General features: G+C 37.2%; 1 protein-coding gene across 2 annotated transcripts in view; it reads left to right on the forward strand.

Annotated features, from left to right (window-relative positions):
- Window positions 1-19,305, forward strand: part of ANGPT1 (angiopoietin 1) — a 270,278-nt gene that overhangs the window by 167,205 nt on the left and 83,768 nt on the right. For both annotated transcript variants that reach the window (XM_081070066.1, XM_081070067.1), the window contains exon 3: window positions 9,487-9,608. In XM_081070066.1, coding sequence (XP_080926192.1) covers window positions 9,487-9,608 — 122 coding nt within the window. The remainder of the gene's footprint in view (window positions 1-9,486; window positions 9,609-19,305) is intronic.

Raw genomic sequence — 19,305 nt, forward strand, 5'->3', positions numbered from 1 at the left:
GATGATCTCTGCAAACTTGTCTTCTAAGTCGCTGATTCAATCCTCTGCTTCATCTAACCTACTGTTAATTCCTTCAAGTGAGTTCTTTATTTCAGTAATTGTGTTCTTTAGTTCTGACTGGTTGTTCATTATGATTTCTCTATCCTTCTTTATGCTGTCTCTAAGCTCCTTAAACATTCTTATCATCAGTGTTCTGAACTCTGTCTCTGATAGGTTGGTTACCTCTGTTTCATTTGGTTCCATTTCTGGAGGTTTCTTCTGTTCTTTTATTTGGGACATGTTTCTTTGTTTCCCCATTCTGGCTGACTCTCTGTGTTTTCTTCGATGTATTAGGTAGATCCCCTAGAGTTCTTAGTTCTTGTTGGGTTATCTTATGTAGTATGTGTCCTTTATATTTGACTTGCACTACTTCGTTCTTCTCCTCTGCATGTGCTCCAAAGGTGACTCTTGTGTTGTGTATATTGTCCTGTTAAAGAAGATCTTTAATTGCTTTTTGCTTGTGAGTAGGTGGGGATAACTCCTAGGCTGACTAGTTGTGAGACTTGGCTCTGCCCACATCAGGGTGTTCTGCTGCGTGAGGGTTGACTGCTTAAATGTGGTTTGGCCTCTATGGGCTCCTGTGCCTGTAGAAAATTCCTTCTGGGTGTGTGACTTGTAGGTCAATCCCAGTAGTACTCTGGTTTGGTCTGGGGTTGGCCTCTGGGTGTGTTGAATCTTGTGCCTCTTAAGCTGGGCCCTGGTAGGGCAATTTCAGAACAAAGCGAATCACCAAGCACAACAACAACAAAGAAAAAAATCAAATACATTCACATGTAAAAACATCCAAAAATCCACACTCAACACAGGCAATGATATCAAAGATATAAAGACAAAACAAAACAACAAAAAAAGCAGCACCAGTCTTGGCTTAAGCCCACCAAGTAATCTCCAGGTTGTCCTCTGCTATACCAAAGAGTCCTCTGTGTATTGTGCAGGCAGAGCAGAGCAGGTCACCTGGTGTCCAGAGTGATGTTGGGACTGCAGATTTATATGCGTGGGGATGATGGGTCTGGATGGTAGTTTTTACAAAGTCACTGCAATTTCTACCCTTGCCTGCACATGTGCACACTGAGAGTAGCACCACGAGCCCTGTGTCCAGTTCTTCTGAGTCTTAGGGCACTTCTTCCGTGTGTGTGTGTGTGTGTGTGTGTGTGTGTGTGGCGGGAGGGAGATTTCTGAGCTGCTGAAAGCCCAGAGCTGCGTCTGCCACCTACTGCTGATCCCTGAGAGTGCCTCTGCAGTTGTAATTGCCCTGCCCTAGGCAGGCCAGAAAGGGTGGGGGCTGGGGATGGAGGAGTATTCTCTCTCCCAGCCAAGCCGTGTCACACTCTTCCCGCAGGCCAAAAAAGGTGGTGGTTAGGGGTGGAGGAGTTTCTTCTCTCCTAGCCCAGCAAAAATCACACTCTTCCCAGCCTCTTCCCTGGGTCAGAGTTGCACACCGGTCTTCCCAGAGCCTGAACACTAAGGCTCCTCTGTAATCTGACACTACTCCTCAGTTGAGGGGCGAGTTTCAGTGTCTGGAAGGGCGGGGGTAGGATTGGAAGAGTGGGGGGAGGGGCCCAGGGATGGAGTTTGTGTCTTTTGTCCCACCTAGAGCCCAACTGGAGGTCTCAGCTGAGGTTATTGCCTCAAATGCTAGATATGCTGCACCCTCAATGGGAGAGATCAGCTGTGGGATGCAGGGAAAGAGCCCACCTCCTGGCTTTTGTGTTCTCTGTTCCGTCCTGGAATCCCCTGCATCTCTGCAGCTGCCGATGCGGGCCGCTTTTCCACAGCTGCAGATGCTGGCTGCATTTCCACCGCCACAGATGTGGGCCGCGTCTCCACAGCCACAGATGCGGGCCACATCTCCACTCCGCTCCCTTTCCTCTTCCCCTGCTCGCCCAATTTGCCCACCTTCAAGTAATCCTTGCACGAGTCTCTTAGCTGTTCTGCGTGATGAGCAGACAGTCCTTTGATGGGTTATAGATGTCCCATTTGTGATAAGATCCGGAGGAGAACTCAAAAAGTGTGCCCCGCTGCCACCATTCCTATGACGTCACTCCTATCTTTTCATTTTTTGTTTTGTTGATGGTTTTCTTTGCTGTGCAAAAATTTTTAGTTTCATGTAGTCCCATTTGTTTAATTTTTCTTTTGTTTCCCTTGCCCAAGGAGATAGATCAGGAAAAAATAATTACTAAGAGCAGTGTCAGGGAGTTTACTGCCTATGTTTTCTTCTAGGAGTTTTATGGTTTTAGGTCTTACATTTATGTTTTTTATCCATTTTGAGTTTATTCTTGTATGTGGTGTAAGAAGGTGGTCCAATTTCATTTTTTTTGCATGTATTTCTCCAGTTATCCCAACACCATTGAATGAAGAGACTGTCTTTACCCCACTGTATATTCTTGCTTCCTTTGTCACAGATTAAATGCCATATGCATGTAGGTTTATTTCTGAGCTCCATATTCTGGTCCATTGATCTGTGTGTCTGTTTTTATGCCAGTACCATGCTGTTTTGATTACTATAGCTTCAGTGTACTTTGATATAAGCTAGTATGATGCCTCCAATTTTGTTCTTCTTTCTCAAGATTGCTGTAGCTATTCAGGGTCATTTGTGTTTCCATATATATTTTAAGATTATTTTTTCTAGTTCTGTGAAAAATACCATTGGTATTTTGATAGAGATTGCATTGAATTTATACATTGCTTTGGATAGTATGGACATTTTAATGATGTCAATTCTTCCTATCCATGAGCACAGTATAGGCTTCCATTTATTTTATGTTCTTCTATTTCTTTCTTTAATGTCTTACAGTTTTCTGAGTACAGGTCTTTTACCTCCTTGGTTAAATTTATGACTGGGTATTTTTTTAATGCAATTTTAAATGGGATAGCTTTCTTAACTTCTCTTTCTGACAGTTCATTATTTATGTATAAAAATGCAACTGCTTTCTGAATATTCATTTTGTATCTCGCTGATTTGCTGAATTCATTTATCACTTTTAATAGTTCATTGGTGGAATCTTTAGGGTTCATTATGTATAGTATCATGTCACCTGCAAATAATGATTGTTTTACTTCTTCCTTTCCAATTTGGATGCCTTTTATTTCTTTTCCTTGTCTGATTGCTGTGGGTAGGACTTCCAATACTATGTTGAATAAAAGTGGTGAAACTGAGCATCCTTTTCTTATTTCTGATCTTTGAACAACACTTTTAGTGTTTCCCCATTGAGCATGACATGAGCTGTGGGTTTGTCATATATGGCCTTTATTATGCTGGAGTATGTTTCCATTATTCCCACTTTGCTGAGAGTTTTTATCATAAATGGATGCTGGATTTTTTCAAAAGCTTTTTCTACATCTATGGATATTGATATGATTATATGATTTTTATCTTTCATTTTGTTTATATGGTATGTCACATTGATTGATATGTGGATATTGAACCAGCCTTGTATCCCAGGAATAAAACCCATTTGACCATGGTGTATGATCTTTTTAATGTTTTGCCGAATTTGATTTGCTAATATTTGGTTGAGGATTTTTACATTTATGTTTATCAGTCTATAATTTTCTTTTTTTTTGTAGTGTCTTTGTCTGGTTTTGAAATTAGGGTAATGGTGCCTTGAAAAATGAGCTTGGGAGATTTCCCTCCTCTTGAATTTTTTGAAATAATTTGAGAAGGATAGGTGTTAATTCTTCTTTGAATGTTTGGCAAAAATCACCCATGAAGCCATCTGGTCCAGGACTGTTGGTTGTTGGGAGTTTTTTAATTATTGATTTGATTTCATTAGTAGTAATTGGTCAGTTCAGATTTTCTGCTTCTTCTTGATTCAGTTTTAGAAGACTGTATGTTTCTAGGAATTTACCCATTTCTTCCAGATTGTCAAATTCATTGCCATATAATTGTTCACAATATTTTCTCATAATTCTTTATATTTCTGTAGTGTCAGTTGTCACTTCTCTTTCATTTCTGATTTTACTTATTTGGGTTCTTTTCTTTTTTTCTCAATAAGTCTGGTTAAAGGTTTATCAATTTTCTTTATCTTTTCAAAGATCCAGCTCTTGGTTTCATTGATCTTTTGTATTGTTTTTTTAGACTCTATTTTGTTTATTCCTTTCTGATCTTTATTATTTTCTCCCTTCTACTCACATTGGGGTTTGTTTGCTGTTCTTTCTCTCGTTCCTCTAAGTGGAAGGTTAGATTTTTTTTATTTGAGATTTTTTTCTTGCTTCTTGAAGGTCTATTGCTATGAATGTCCCCTCTTAGGACTGCTGTTGTTGTGTCCCATAGATTTTAGGTTGTTAATGTTTTCATTTTCTTTGTCTCAAGATATCTTTGGATTTATTCTCTGATGTCATTTTTGACCCATTCATTATTAGTAGCATGTTATTTAGCCTCCATGTGTTTGTATGGTTTTCAGTTTATTTCTTGTAATTGATGTCTAGTTTCATATCATTGTGGTCAGAGAAGATGCTTCATACGATTTCAGTCTTTTTAAGTTTATTGAGATTTCTTTTGTGGCCTAACTTGTGGTCTATCTTGGAAAATGTTCCATGTGCACTTGAAAAGAATGTATATTCCGCTGCTTTGAGGTGAAATGCTTTAAAAATATCAACTAAATCCATCTGGCCTACTCTGTCAGTTAAGGCCACTGTTTCCTTGTTGATTTTCTGTCTGGAAGATCTGAACCCATTGCTGTCAAGGGTTGTTAAAGTACCCTGCTATGATTATATTACTGTTGATCTCTCCCTTTATGTTGGTTAATATTTGTTTTATATATTTAGGTGCTCCTATGTTGGGCACATAAAGGTTTACAAGAGTTACATCCTCTTATTCGATTGATCCTTTTATCATTATGTTGTGTCCCTCTTTGTCTCTTATTATATCCTGTGTTTTAAAAGTCTATTTTGTCTGCTACCCCAGCTTTTTTTGCTGTCCTGACTTTTTTGTTTTTTCATTTCTGTTTGCATGAAATATCTTATTTCATTCTTTTACTTTCAATCTATGTGTGTCTTTTGATCTAATGTGGTTCTCTTGTAGGCAGCATATGTTTAGGTCTTGTTTTCTTATCCATTCAGCTACCCTATGTTTTTGGATTGGAGCATTTAATCTGTTTACATTTACAGTGATTATTGATAGTAGATAGTTATTGCCATTTTATTATTCATATTTATGTTCTTCTCCCTCTTCTTCTTCTTGTTAAAGAAGTATTACAATTTCTTGTAATACTAATTTGGTGGAGATGAAGTGCTTTAGCTTTTTCTTGTCTGGGAAGCAATTTATCCCTCCCTTAATTTTAAATGATAGCTTTGCTGGGTAAAGTGATTTGGGTTGTAGGTCCTTGATTTTCATCACTTTGAATCTTTTCTGCCAATCCCTTCTGGCCTGCAAGTTTCTGTAGAGAAATCAGCTGACAATCTTATGGGAGGCCCCTTATAAGTAACTAGTTGCCTTTCTCATGACGCTTTTAGCATCCTCTCTTTGTCTTTAACTTTTGCCGTTTTAATTATAATGTGTCTTTGTGTGGGCCTCTATGGGTTCATCTTGTTTGGGACTCTCTGTGCTTTCTGTACTTGTCTGTCTATTTCCTTTGTCGAGTTAGGAAAGTTTTCAGTCATTATTTCTCAAATAGCTTCTCAATTCTTTCCTTTCTCTATTCTCCTTTGGGTACCCCTATGATGTGAATGTTGTTACACTTGATGTTGTCTCAGAGATCTCTTAAACGATCTTTAATTTTTTTTTAATTCCTTTTTTTCTTTTTGCTGTTCCAATTGAATGTTTCTGCTACCTTGTCTTCCAAACCATTGATCAGTCCTCTGATTCATATAGGCTGCCAGTGATTTCTTCTAGTGCATTTTTCATTTTGGTTGTTGTATTCTTCACTTCTGATTTGTGTGTGTGTGTGTGTATGTGTGGTTTCTATGTCCTTTTATTTTTCTTTGCTCTTTCTTTTTTTTTTTTTTTGCTTCCTGTGTCTTTGTTGAAGTTCTCACTAAGCTTCTTAAGCATCCTTATAATAATTGTTTTGAACTCTGTATCTGGTAAGTGGCTTGTCTTCATTTTCTTTAGTTCTTTTTCTGGAGTCTTCTCCTATTCTTTTTTTTTGGGACATATTTCTTTGTTTCCTCATCTTGGCTGCCTCTCAGTGTTTATTTCTATATATTAGGTAGGTGTGCTATGTCTTCCAGTCTTGGCCAGGTGGCCTTATATACTAGGTGCCCTGTGGGTCCTGGTAGCACAGTCTTCCTGGTCACCTGTGCCGGGTACACCAGGAGTGTCCTTTGTGTTGGTTGTATGTGCACTTCTGTTATAGTTGAGTCTTTATTACTATTGGCACATCTATAGGTGGGATTGACCCTCAGGTTGACTGGCTGTGGGGTTTGGCCATGTCCACAGATTATGAGCTGCTGGGGGGAAGGGAACTTGCTCCATGGAGCAGGATTCACCCTAGCAGGCTCTGTTGCTTGCTGTGATAACCCTTTGGGTATGCCACTCATGGGGCTAATTGAGTAGTACTTTGCCACTTTGTCTGAAGCCAACCTCAAAGTATGTTTGTTTGGGGGCCTCTTGAGAGGAGATCTGGTGGAGGCCTAGGTCAGACACTGCTTGTGAGGTTGGCTGGGGACTACCTGGTAGGAGCTACAAAGCAATGCATGGTTGGTCACTGCCTGTGCTGAACCTGGAGAAATGTGGGAAAGGCCATCCAAGGTGGCTGTCATCAGTACCATGCCTGGGGTAGCTCTTCAAAAAGCCTAGGGCACCCTGAGGCCGGTTGCCACTTGCCAGCTCTGGTAAGGCTCAGCCACTGATAGAGCTTCATGTGGTATGTGAGTTGGGTGAGGCGGGGTCTCAGGGAGTCCCCAGAGTGGAACAAGTGGTGTTTACCACTTGTTAAAGTAGATTCTGGTTTGGTGCCAATGCTGAGCCCGGAGCTACTCAGCAAAAGTCTCTGAGCACACTGAGGCCAGCTGCTGCCTACTTGGGGCCCATGGATCCTTGAGAGTTGTCCAAGAAAGAGGGCAATGTGGGAGGGGCTGTCTGCTGGCCATGAAATTACCTCTGGCATTGCATGAGTTGGGTGGTAGTCACCAGGGTGAAGAAAGCGGTGTGCACTGGCCCAATGCAGGTTCAGATTTAGTGGGGGTGGAGAGAAGGCTCAACACAGGAAATATGGTACCTGCCTTCCAGCTGCATGGGAAAAGGATTCTACACAGAGTAAATGATAATTGTCCCTTTTGTCCTTACCCTTAAGCCATATAATTCAGTCTCTCCCTGTATGTCTCTGATGCCTGAGTCACCATCTCTCTGCCAGTGCTCAGAGTGAGTGCGTGTGAGTGAATGAGTGACTCTGTGCACAGTCCCTTTAAGAGGATGTCTGGGTTTCCCTGCAGCCTTCTGTCTCACTCAGAATCCCCAATGTTTTTCACAGCCAGATGTTGTGGGGAGTCCTCTTCTCAGCACTGGTGCTTTTGGCTGGGGAACCTGGTGTGAGGCTGGGGTCTCTCGCTCATCCGGGGTGAGAAGACCTCCATGGCCAAGATATCCCTCCCAATTCTCTACCATCACGTGCAGGTGTAGAGCCATCCTCTCCCACATCTCCACCCCTTTGTTGAGAAGAAGCAAGTCTCAACATTGCTTCTTCTTTATATCCTTAGTATAAAACTTCTGATCAGCTAGACTTCTGATGGTTCTTCAGGTTGATTGTTCTATAATTTAGTTTTAATTTTAATGTGGTCACAAGAGGAAGCAAGCACAGTGTTTATCTACTCTGCCATCTTGGATCCCCTCTTAATTTTTTTTTTAAACACAAATGCTCCATCTCACTATTTTCCATCCACCCAACCTCCATCCCCCACCACTACCCACAGCAGGGCTGGGACTATGGTGAAGGGAGTGAGATAAAGTCATGGAAAACTGCATTATACAGGTGCAGGAGCAGATACTGAATTTATTTTAACATGGTATTATGTTCAACATGTATTTTTTGCTTTAATTTTGATCTTTTAAAATGTGTTATGATATTATTTATCTTGACTACTGAGTATTTTTGGCACCTCCTTAAATCTTGCAGTTGAGGCAATCTCCTCTTTCATCACCCTAGTCCCTTGTCTCCTTCCCCCACAACTTTCTATAGCCCAAGCCCAGCCCTGGCCATGTCAGTATATATGTGAAAAGGTTTTCTATGCGTGTATGATACAGGTTTAGATTTGCAACAGAAAAGGAGGAAAGCTCCCATGGTGTCATTTTTAGAGGAAGACCTTTTAGATTGATATTGACCCTCCAGAAGTTTCATCAGGTCCCTTTTAATAAGTACTAACAATGACTTGATAGTTATAAAAGTTTTCAAATGACATGGGGAGTTTTTAAAACTAATTATACCCCTCCCTTGCCCTTTTTACCTCCCTTAAGGAAGAAGGGGGTCAGGCGAAGGACAGAGACAGGGAGGGAGAAGGACACTGCCACAGTTTGAGGCATCTTCTAGGACTGGAGTATGTGATGTTTGCTCAGAGGCTGAGTGTGTTTGGGTTCACAGCTCACATACTCATGTTATATTAAAGCTTAACTAGCAACATGAGTCTTCATGATTCAAGATGAGTGGAACATTTACAGTTTCTAGAGGACCTAGTGTAGTGCAATTGAAAGGACAACTACAATTTATCTTCATTGTGATGTAGAGTCCTGGTCACTTCATGTCAGATTAAGACCCAGGATAGGATAGGTTGACTCTCCCTCTTCTTAGTTTTCTGTATAGAGAAATAGAATTGGAGCCCCACTGTCTGGGTTTGAAACCCAGTTCTTCCCTTGTTTCCTGTGTCAATTTTAGCCTCTTGCTAAACCTGTTTCCTCATTTGTAAAGTGATGATAATAATTCCTCCTTCAACAGGTGCCCATGTCTATGTAATGATATGACATTTGTAAGGGCTGACGTGACCCATCAGTATAGGTGTTCAATAAATGTATGCTCATGAATCTGCATAAACTAAGTCAAAATTGTTTGCACATTTCTAATTGGTTTATGTAAGGTGATAGACCAAGACAGGCATATTTTACATACCTATTAGTTAATTATACACAATATCTAAGACTTTGTACTAATACTCATTTTGCATTTGTAAATATTGGTGATAATATATATATATATATATATATATATATATATATATATATATATATATATATATGAAGCAACTAGCATGGGGAAATAGCCTAGGGATTCAGGACACAAAAATATAAATATGAAAAATGGATTTAACAACTCAATTTTCTCATTCAACTGAAACCTCAATCTCAAACATAATTTTAAGAAACATGTAAAGCATTAATTTGTAGAATGTAGACCATTTAATTAAATATTCTGGAAGAAATACTAATTTAAAAGAAAACACAGCTCAATAAAACATCCAAAATAATTGCTTTTACTCTTTGTGATGGAAGTTTGAAATGTTTGTATCCTTTATCTTCAGGTGCTAAATCAAACTTCTCGACTTGAAATACAATTGCTGGAGAATTCATTATCAACATACAAGCTAGAGAAGCAACTTGATCAACAGACAAATGAAATTGTAAAGATTCGTGAGAAAAACAGGTGAGTATTGTTGTATTTCAAAAATATTTACACATGACTTATTTATATCCTTCACCTCTTTGCCAACTCTTTTGAAGAAAAGATTGAAGTGGTTTGCAAAAATAAAAAATAGAAATAAATATAGAGCTAAATAATTTTGAATATACAAGCAAAGGAGAGCTTAAGGTGAATGTAGCAAGTATGTGAACAATAAGATTAATACTGTTTACACTCTTGAAATATTTGTTTTTCATAATTTTGAAAAGTAATTTATCTAATGTTCAGTTGTTTAAAACCCACCATATCCACAAAATTAATTGATTCTATGACTAAATTCAGTGACACAAAATATTGACAGTTTGCAGCAGAATCAGAATCTATAGCAATAGAGAAAAGAATAGAGCCTTTGAAACTCTAATTTCAATTATCACTCCACCTGTTGTTAAGCTTGTACAGAGCTACAAGGTTGTTGAATTTTAGATCTTGCTCTAGAAAGAGGCAAAAAATATTTTGCTTCCAGAAAGTTATTTACCTGTAAAGTTGATTCAATAGTTTGTTTGTTTGTTCTTCCCCCCGCCCCATTTAAAGCCATTTTCCTTGGACCTGATACCTGGCTAGCTTTTAGATGTTTTTTTATAAACTATGAATCATCTCAGGTAAGTGAAATGGATCTTAGACATCTTGAGAGATGGAATGAAACATAGATTATATGATTTTGAAGTCATTGGCATTCAGGATGGACAATTCAATCAAAGCACTGACCTCTGTAGGAAAGTATATTGTATATTTAACTGCATTTCTTCTGGATATTTGGATGACATGAAGACATTTCAGTTCGTGTGCATTATATTGAGTTAAAGACCATTGTTTTGCTAGAAACTAGTTAAATGCCATTGTGTTGATGGAGCTAAAGTTTGCACCATATTCCAAACCAAGAAAGTACCTAAGAGGCCTGCTACTTTTCTTACTTTACAGATGAAGGAATACACTGATTGGAAGTGAGTGATCTGTCCAAGGTCACACAGTTTACTAATGGCACAACTAGGAATATAATTCAGGTTTCTTTGTTTCTAGTCCTGCTCTTTCCGCTGTAGTACGTGGTCTCTGGATGCTATCTGCAACCTAGAAGGATTTCCCAACTTCATGCTAAAAGTAGACTTTAGTGACAACAATTATAATTAAACTTTTCCATGAAGAAGATAAACTCGGCTGTTGGTTTAGAGTCTGAAAGGGGTCACTCATGCTCTATGACTTGTTTTACATTTATTTATCTTAGTACTGTGTCATGGGGTAAACTATAACTATAAATAAACTTGACAGGACTTGACCCTGAACTGGTTACATGATGAAATGTTCTGGAATTGAAAATCCTGTTGGAAAGTGCCATTTATCCTATTGCAGTTTCGCAGTAACCAGACACATACACATAAAAGATATACTTTACTTCGACTATCCCTTGATTCAGGATCCCACCATGCTTTAACTTTGTCAGTAAAAAGTGAACTCCATATATAGTGATATGTTTCAAGATGCTATTGTAAAAGATTTGTCTAGGAATGAATAAGTAAAACAATGACAATTTCACCATTTTAAGGCTGTTTTTATAATTATATAAATAACACATTTATTGTAGTAAAAAGAGAAAGTACACAAAGCAAAATTAAAAACCACAATCTCATCACATTGCGAGGACTGCCTATGTTGCTATATGTTATATATAGTTTTCACAAAAAGTTGTGTCATGATATACACACTGTTTTACAGCCTGCTTTCTTGGGATATAGAAATCTTTTCTAATCAATAAATAGTCCTCTAATATCATTCTTGATAACTACATGGTATTTCATTTTATAGATGTTACCTAAGGTGGTTTTAATTCATCTCTAAGTATGTTACTACATATGATTTATCTTTTAAAAAATTGTCAGCATGAATTTACATTCTTCAATTCTTCCCCTCCTGATATCTGTATTATCTCTTGGTCTACATCTAACGCTTTAGCTGTCAGAATGCCATAAAAATACTGGGAGGCCTGAACAGCCTCATGCTTAACTACCATAACCAATGCTGTCCTTAAGTGTCATTGTATTTAGCTTTCTCCATTTCTCTGCGAATCTGTCTCTCTCTCTCTTTCCTTCTCTCCTTCTCATATTCATACTTTCTTTTGTTTCTTCTCCTTCTCCCTCTCCTCCTCCTCCTTCTTCTTTTTTAAAAAATATATCCCTTTCTTCCCTAATTCTAGGTCATTTTGAACCTTTTGTCTTTCCATCATGATTCTTGATACGGCACCTGGTATCATTTCCTGCTATGGAATTCTCACCATGACTACATTTTTTAAGGGAAACTGCTTAAAATGTGTTCTCTCTGTTCCATTAGTAAAGCTAAGTGAAGGTTCGAGCTCTCAGAAGAGCTTCATGCAGGTCAGGTAGAAAAGGCCTCTCCATGCATCGCAGCTTCTCAGAGGAATCTGACTCCTGGTCCCAAACACATACATGTGTTCTGCTGATGAGTTTTGCCCTCATTGAATTCTAATTTCTAAGAAAAATTCAGGTTTTCTTAGATATATAAATCCTACCGTTTATTGCTAATAATATTTTTTCAGGATTATAACAATTCCATTTTCCAGCAACATAGGTGTTTCAGAATAAATCCAGAGATTTCTGTTTTAATTTGAAATTCATTTCTGTGCAATGCTGACAAGAATGTATCTTTTACTCCTACTCTGCACCCCATTCTTTTTTGACCATTAATTATTTCATTACTTCACATGTGATTCCTGGGGTTATTTTTCTATCAGTGTACTGTATCTCCTGGCATTGCCATAGCTCTGCAGTAGTCTGTGCCTCCCTGTTGAAGGGTCCAATGTATGTAATGGAGTGTTCGTGGAACATCTATTCTTAAACCAGGCAAACTCTTCCATGAACCACTTTTTTAAAAAAGTGTTTTTCTTTATACAAACGAAAAGTACCCATTGGTGTTGGGTGTCCGATGGACATGTGTCCTGTTTGGGAGACCACCTCAGGGATGCTGTGGATGCCTGGTCATGGCATTGTACACCAGAGGCTGGACATTAATGAATGCCAACTATAATTTTATGTGTATAATGTGATGGCTCGGTGTGAGGTCGGGGTGGTGGTGGATGGGGGGAGGGGGGTTCACGGTGTGAGGGTTGTAAAAATAAAATAAAATAAAATTAAATTAAATTTTAAAAAAAGTACCCATTGGTGATACACAGCATATGTTCCCTATTCTGTTTATTGTTATTGTTTATTTTTATATGCGAAATGGAATTAGAGGAACTCTGCCAAGCACCTTCTAGAGCAACAAAGAAATGTGAGACCCCCAACCCATTTAAGTTCAAAACCCACCATATGGGTTTTGTGGTGTATAGAAGGTCAAAGTCAAACATGAAGCTGTTCTATATGTTTTAAAATAGCTTATTGATCACCCCTACGGATTCCTTAAATGAATCTTAATCTTCCAAATGACAAGGAAGCTATTTCTACATTGTGGCATCTCTGAAATGTAGGAACAACATGCCTTTAGTCAACTAGGTCTGGTTTGCATCAGCTAATACACTTTGCAAAGGGGATTATCTAAATTAAGTTTGCTTCCTCCCCAAGGAATGTCAGGGGTTGTGTCTGGGTGTATGACTTACCAGCTTTGAGTATGACGGGGCTTCAGCTGCCAATTCCGTGGGGTGAGGTGGCCCTTAAGAAGGTCCACCACTTCTTTGGCAGAACAAGCAGTGATATTTTATGAACAGGATTATACTCTACAATCACGCTGAGCGGTCCTGCTGATTTACATCCTGACAAATTTAATGCATCACTTGTAGGGTTGAAAATGGATTGTAGGCCTCATTGGATTCGCATCTTTATCCCCTAAATGGCAAAAGGCACAAAGCAGGCATAGAATTAACAACATTTACTTTACCATTTGTTTTCCTAACAAACTAGTGTGTGTGGCGGGGGGGGGGGCGGAGCTTGGGGGGTAGGGGGGATGGTCGGTGACTCCAGAAGCTTTCAGTTTGTTTTCTTTAGGATTTTTTTTTCTTTTGTTAGATGCTATCCTCATCTCAAAACTTGGTTTTGTTTCTTACCTCAAGGAAACAGCACTTGGAAGTAAGGGGTCAGTAACTGGCCCATATAATTGAAATTATACAACCAAGAACCCAAGAAATGAGAAGCACTAATATTTACCTTGCACATAGTGGGTTAATAAGACCACAAAGTGTGACATGTAATTATCAACTTCTATCAAATTCCCCCAGTATGTTTCCTGTCACTTCTGCTCAAAACAGTAGGAAAGAGGTGAACAAGGAAAGATGTCATAATGCAAATTCCTTCAGCTGAAATAAATATGTAAATGATCTTTTGGTCTAAAGATTTGGTTAACTGACCAGGTTTCAAGGCACCTGCCCATTGCTGACTTAACCCCAACTCTTTTCAAGAGCACAGCCAGATGAAAAAACTATTCTAGAAGAAATTTTTCTGCCTCACTATGGTATGCAGGAAGGGAAATCAACATTCCATGCATACAAAGATGGAGCTCATGGGTTTTCTTAATGCTTGTGTTGAATATGCAGAGTTAAGATTAGGGAAATTCTTAATAAGACCATCCAGAGTGAAGTGAAACTACACATGATGGTTATTCTGACTTTCTTTTAGCAAAACTTTCTGCTGCCTATCTAATATCAGGTGAACATCTGTGCCAGGTGTTTCACATACAATACTGTTAATCCTTCAACAAATTCTGAAAAGTACCTATTATTATTTTCGTTTTATATATAAAGAAACTGAAGTTTACAGAGGTGAAGTAACTTTCCTATGACCAAACAGCTAGTGTATGGCTAAATTAGGGTGCCAGTGCATGATGATTCGGTCTTTTAAATATTACAAAAATATTTTTCCAGTGTGATGCAGCCTTGAGATTAACTGATGTGGTTGTCATGTTATTTTCTTAACATAAACAAGTATGAATTTGAGGAGAGTGGTAGGCCAGTTGTTTTTGGCCTATTCCAAAAAAGATCATTATTTATTCCTCCTAATACTGGAGTAGGAAATATAAACTATTTATTTTACCTTGGGAATTCACTGAACTTCTTTGACAAGCCTCATCTGTCTTCTAGCTGGAGTTTATGGAAAGTTATTACGTTAATTAATTTTAAGTGATTGAAGTGTGTGTAATTTCAAGATATTAATTATACATTAAAACAAAGTTCTATAGTAGCATAATAAAGTATTGATTTTTAATACTTAATATGACCAAAGAAATGAAAAGTTAAATCAGTCTTTTTAATTAAAGCTATCCTCTATTTGATAAATTCTTTACAAAATACTACAGTAAAATTTTGCTAACTTCTAGCATTGAATTAGGTTGAATTATGTTAGTTGTATGTAGAAGGGATCAAGGAAAAGTATTTGAATTTATACTTTTCTATTCTATATTATAAATGGAACACCTACAGACAATGATTGAATAGAGTATTTTTCTTTCATGCTTTTTAAAAAATGAATTTAATGTTTACAACTTTTTTTTTCATTTAAATTTTATTAACCTCAGGATATTAGAGTGGAACAAAATTCTGAATCGAACTGGAAATACAAGGGTCATCTTAATTATTTTTCCTGATTCCTTACAACACACTAAAGACTGTTGATGCTGTCAATTCCATGTCTTAAATATTTTTTCCAATCTATCCTGTTCTTTCTGTTTCCACTGACTGGGTCTTAGGTCAAACTCCCATTAATTCTTGTCTCAGCCTTTGCAGTGTCCTCTGTGCCTTAAGCCTTACTGTCTCTCAAACCTATCAGCCAGAGCTCTGTCACCCTCTTCTTCCTAAAACGCAAGTCAGATTACTTTCTCCTTTTGTTGAGGTACCTCTGCACACTAATTCAGCCTAACTTTTAAATCTCTGGACAGAATCTGCCCAACCCCGTAATGATTCTCTGTAACTGACTGAAGAAAGCTCAAGTTTTTTAGCATCAAACACAGTCCATGATCATTATAATCCTAATTTGGTGGCCTTACTTCCACAAGTCTTCTTAAATTTTATAAAGTATGGTCTATAGCTAAGAGAATGAGCTCTGAGGCCAGACTACCTGAGTTTCACTTTTCCTTGATCCTATTATAACCGTCTCGGCCACATATTATTTATGTGACTTTGAACAATTTACTTAAACTCTCTGTGCTTTAGTTTCCTAATTTGTAACTCAGGGATGATGAAAACAGTAGTACATGGCTTTGATGTGAGATTGAGTTAATGCGTATAAACCACTAACTGCCTGGCACACACAGTAAGTGTTTAATTATGCTAGTTGTTAGTATCACATCGAAGACTTAATGTTATTTCAGATGTGTTTAATGTTTGACTTGTCTGCAATGACCTTCAGTTCTTGATTCAACTCACAAACTCCTGCTCACACTTCAAAACTCAGTGCAGGTATTACTCCACCCAAGAATCCTTCTCTGACTACCAAATAGACCTGGCAATTATAACTTACGTGATAACACTGTACCTTGTCCCCCTAACCATTATTTCACCTATCCCATCACATCTGTTATAGTGTATGTGTTTGTGTATATGTGTGTGTGCATGCACACATGTGTGTGTTTGTCTGTCTTTCTACTATTAGGCTGTGATCTTCTGGAACACAGAGACTGTGTTTTATTTATCTTTGTCTTCATACTCCTAGGAACAATTCTCTACACATAGTATATATAGTATTAAATGCTCTTTGAATGTTGAATGAATGATGAACTGGTAAATGTCCCAGTAGCTCTGTCCCAACAAATGTCATTTTCTATGCACACATACACATGCACTCACACGACTGAAAAATATTACTAATGGAAAACACAAATCATATAGTTTACATATATGTTATATTAATTGTTCTTAACATAAATAAAATAGAGATGGGGTTTTAACTGCATGGCACCCAGGGTTATCAGTCTAAGGTTCACAGAAGGTTACCACATTCTGATGTTCACTAATTCTGCCCAGTTTTTAAATCTCTAGACAACATCCTCTCAGACCATTCTAGACTCATGATTGTTTACCACATTTCTCTGATTAATAAAAAAAAGTAACACAAACTTGATGTAAACATTAAATTATATAGAAGTGTAACATTTGAAAGTCAAAGTCCCCCTAGTTCTATAACATCCACCAACACCACCCTCTGCAGAGAATCACCAACAGATTAACAGTTCGGTGCTTATTCTTTCAGACTTTTTCTATGAATATGCTAAGGCATACATGTATATGTGGAGTGTGTATATTTATGTATGTGTTTTCACAGACACACACCCATATACAATTGCACACATACACAAGTACATATTTACATGATGTAGGGGAATACATTGTAACTATTTTTTAAGTGCTGGGTTTATTTCTACTTCATAATAATTTATCATCGATATATTACACATGTAACTATACAGCTGTACCTCATGCATTGTTATAGATGTACTATAATTTGCTCAAATTTTTATGTGATTTAAAATTTTCATGGATATTGACAAACTATCTCAGGATTTTACATCCCCTACCCCCCACCCCAATGTGTGCCTGAGCTTGTAATTTCCCCAGACCTTGCTGGCCAGTTTATTAATCTTGTCTACCTGAGAGGTTACCTTGTGTATCTTTTCACATTTATTGACCATTGACATTTCTTTTTCTGTGACTAGCCTATTCATGTATGCTTTTTATTTTTCTATTAGATTGTTTATGCTTACTTTATTAACTCATATAAGCTCTTTAATGAATATTAAAAGTTTTTCATGTACGTTGCAAAAATAAATCTGTCATTTATTTTTCAATCTATTTGTATAGAAATATTACATTTTTATGTCACGAAATGAATCTTTTTTTTTCCTTCTTGCTTTCTGGCTTCTACAACATATTTAGCTTATTCTCATATCCCACACTTTAAAACATTTGTTTGCCAATGTTTACTTGTAGTAATCTATATTTCTGTCCTCAGTTTAATTACAAAAATACTTAACTTCATATTTTGAGAGAAAATATACTCTATGCAAGTAGAAACTTAAAGTATAAATTTAACCTGAACTTACTGTACCTTTGTTTTAATGGGAAAAATAAAGATATATGCATCACTCTTTAAAGACCATATTTGCAATGTAAGTTGACACCTTACATATGAAAAATAAAATTAAAAAATGGAAACATCTGCAAGTAGGTTTGGACAAATAAAGAGAAGATTTCTACGTTTGAACTTCTTCCTCTGTTTCAGGGCTGTCTTTACACGCACAGGGCTTAGGCAACTGTCACTGCTGTGAATTCATGGACTGATATTTTAAGAACTCTATTGTGGGAAACAATTTGAAAGGCAGAGCTTTTGCTGTGAAAGGTTCAAGATGTGTTCAATGATTTCAGATATTTCCAATAAGATATGTTGGAGGAGGCATACTGTGGAAATGAGGGGAAAAATGTTAACCAAAAACTTCAAATAAGGTTTTGTATATGCTCAATTAGAACCTTTTACTGAGGTTCAAGGCCTAGGTTATTTTGTTTATTTTATTATTCATTAAATGCACCTCTACCACAAAATAGAAGTTAAGTGCCAAAATTCTATGTATGTCTCTTCTCAAAGTGTTTCCAGAAAGATGGGAAACAGGAAGTACTGAGAATCCTGTGAGAAACTTTGTCTTTGTATATTAAGATTTAAGTGCAGTTTCATAAATTGTTGTTCCATGGAACATTAATTCTAAAAGATGCATCCTAATAAAAACTGTTTATTTAATTTAGGCTTCTCAAAAACTTGATAATGGAACTCTTAACTAATAAAAATACTAAATGCACTCTAGAAAGCAGTGCACTGGAATTCGGAATCAGAATCCAGATTTTGGATTATGCATTTAAACCTAAACTAAACTTGTTGATGAAGGTCATCATCAGGGAAAATATGACTACTTTGCCTATCTAATTTTAGGGCACTAGACCTGTAATTTTGTCCTTCAGATCAACCTTTATATACAAAGACATTGATGCCTATCTCAGGTGGCCTCTCCTACTTGACCTGAATAGAGAAAATGTAAGAGAACCAATAGGGCAAAATGGGATATGATCAATATATTGAATAAGAAAATGAAATTTGATGGCAGAGCGGTTAAGGCAGAGTGATGCTTAGGAAAATACCAGTTCAGATTAAATAGAAAACCTGACTTGGCAAAGAAATTTGTTTTTTATACACATAAAAGATGAATAGGTTGAAATATTGTGAAAGACAAGCTCCCAGATTAAACAGATGTAGAGCAGCAAATACTAAAGAGATGTTAATGTAATGCCTGATTCCTGATAAAAATAAATGGGTGGAAATAGAGATTATATTATGCTAAATCAAAGTGATGAGACCCTAATGGTACATGGTTTCCACAGCACAGGTATGCTATGGGCAGATTTCTAGTCTTATTAGTTAGAAGACACAATATGTGCACAATTTTGGACAAGCTATTTAGATTCTTACCTATAAACTGGGGTTTATACAAAGTACTCAGTCTATACCACTATATTGCTTTAAGAATCAAAGGAGATAAGAGTTTTAAAATGTACACAACTATAATCATATATTATGACGTGAGCTAGCATATGAATTTTTCTGGCAAGAAAGTTTTGGATTTAAACCAGTTTGGAAATAGTGAGGAGGAAGGGCTGACTTCCCAAGTAGATAATAACCAATAGATGAGA

Source organism: Rhinolophus hipposideros, assembly GCF_964194185.1.
Source record: "Rhinolophus hipposideros genome assembly, chromosome: 13".
NCBI lineage: Eukaryota > Metazoa > Chordata > Mammalia > Chiroptera > Rhinolophidae > Rhinolophus > Rhinolophus hipposideros.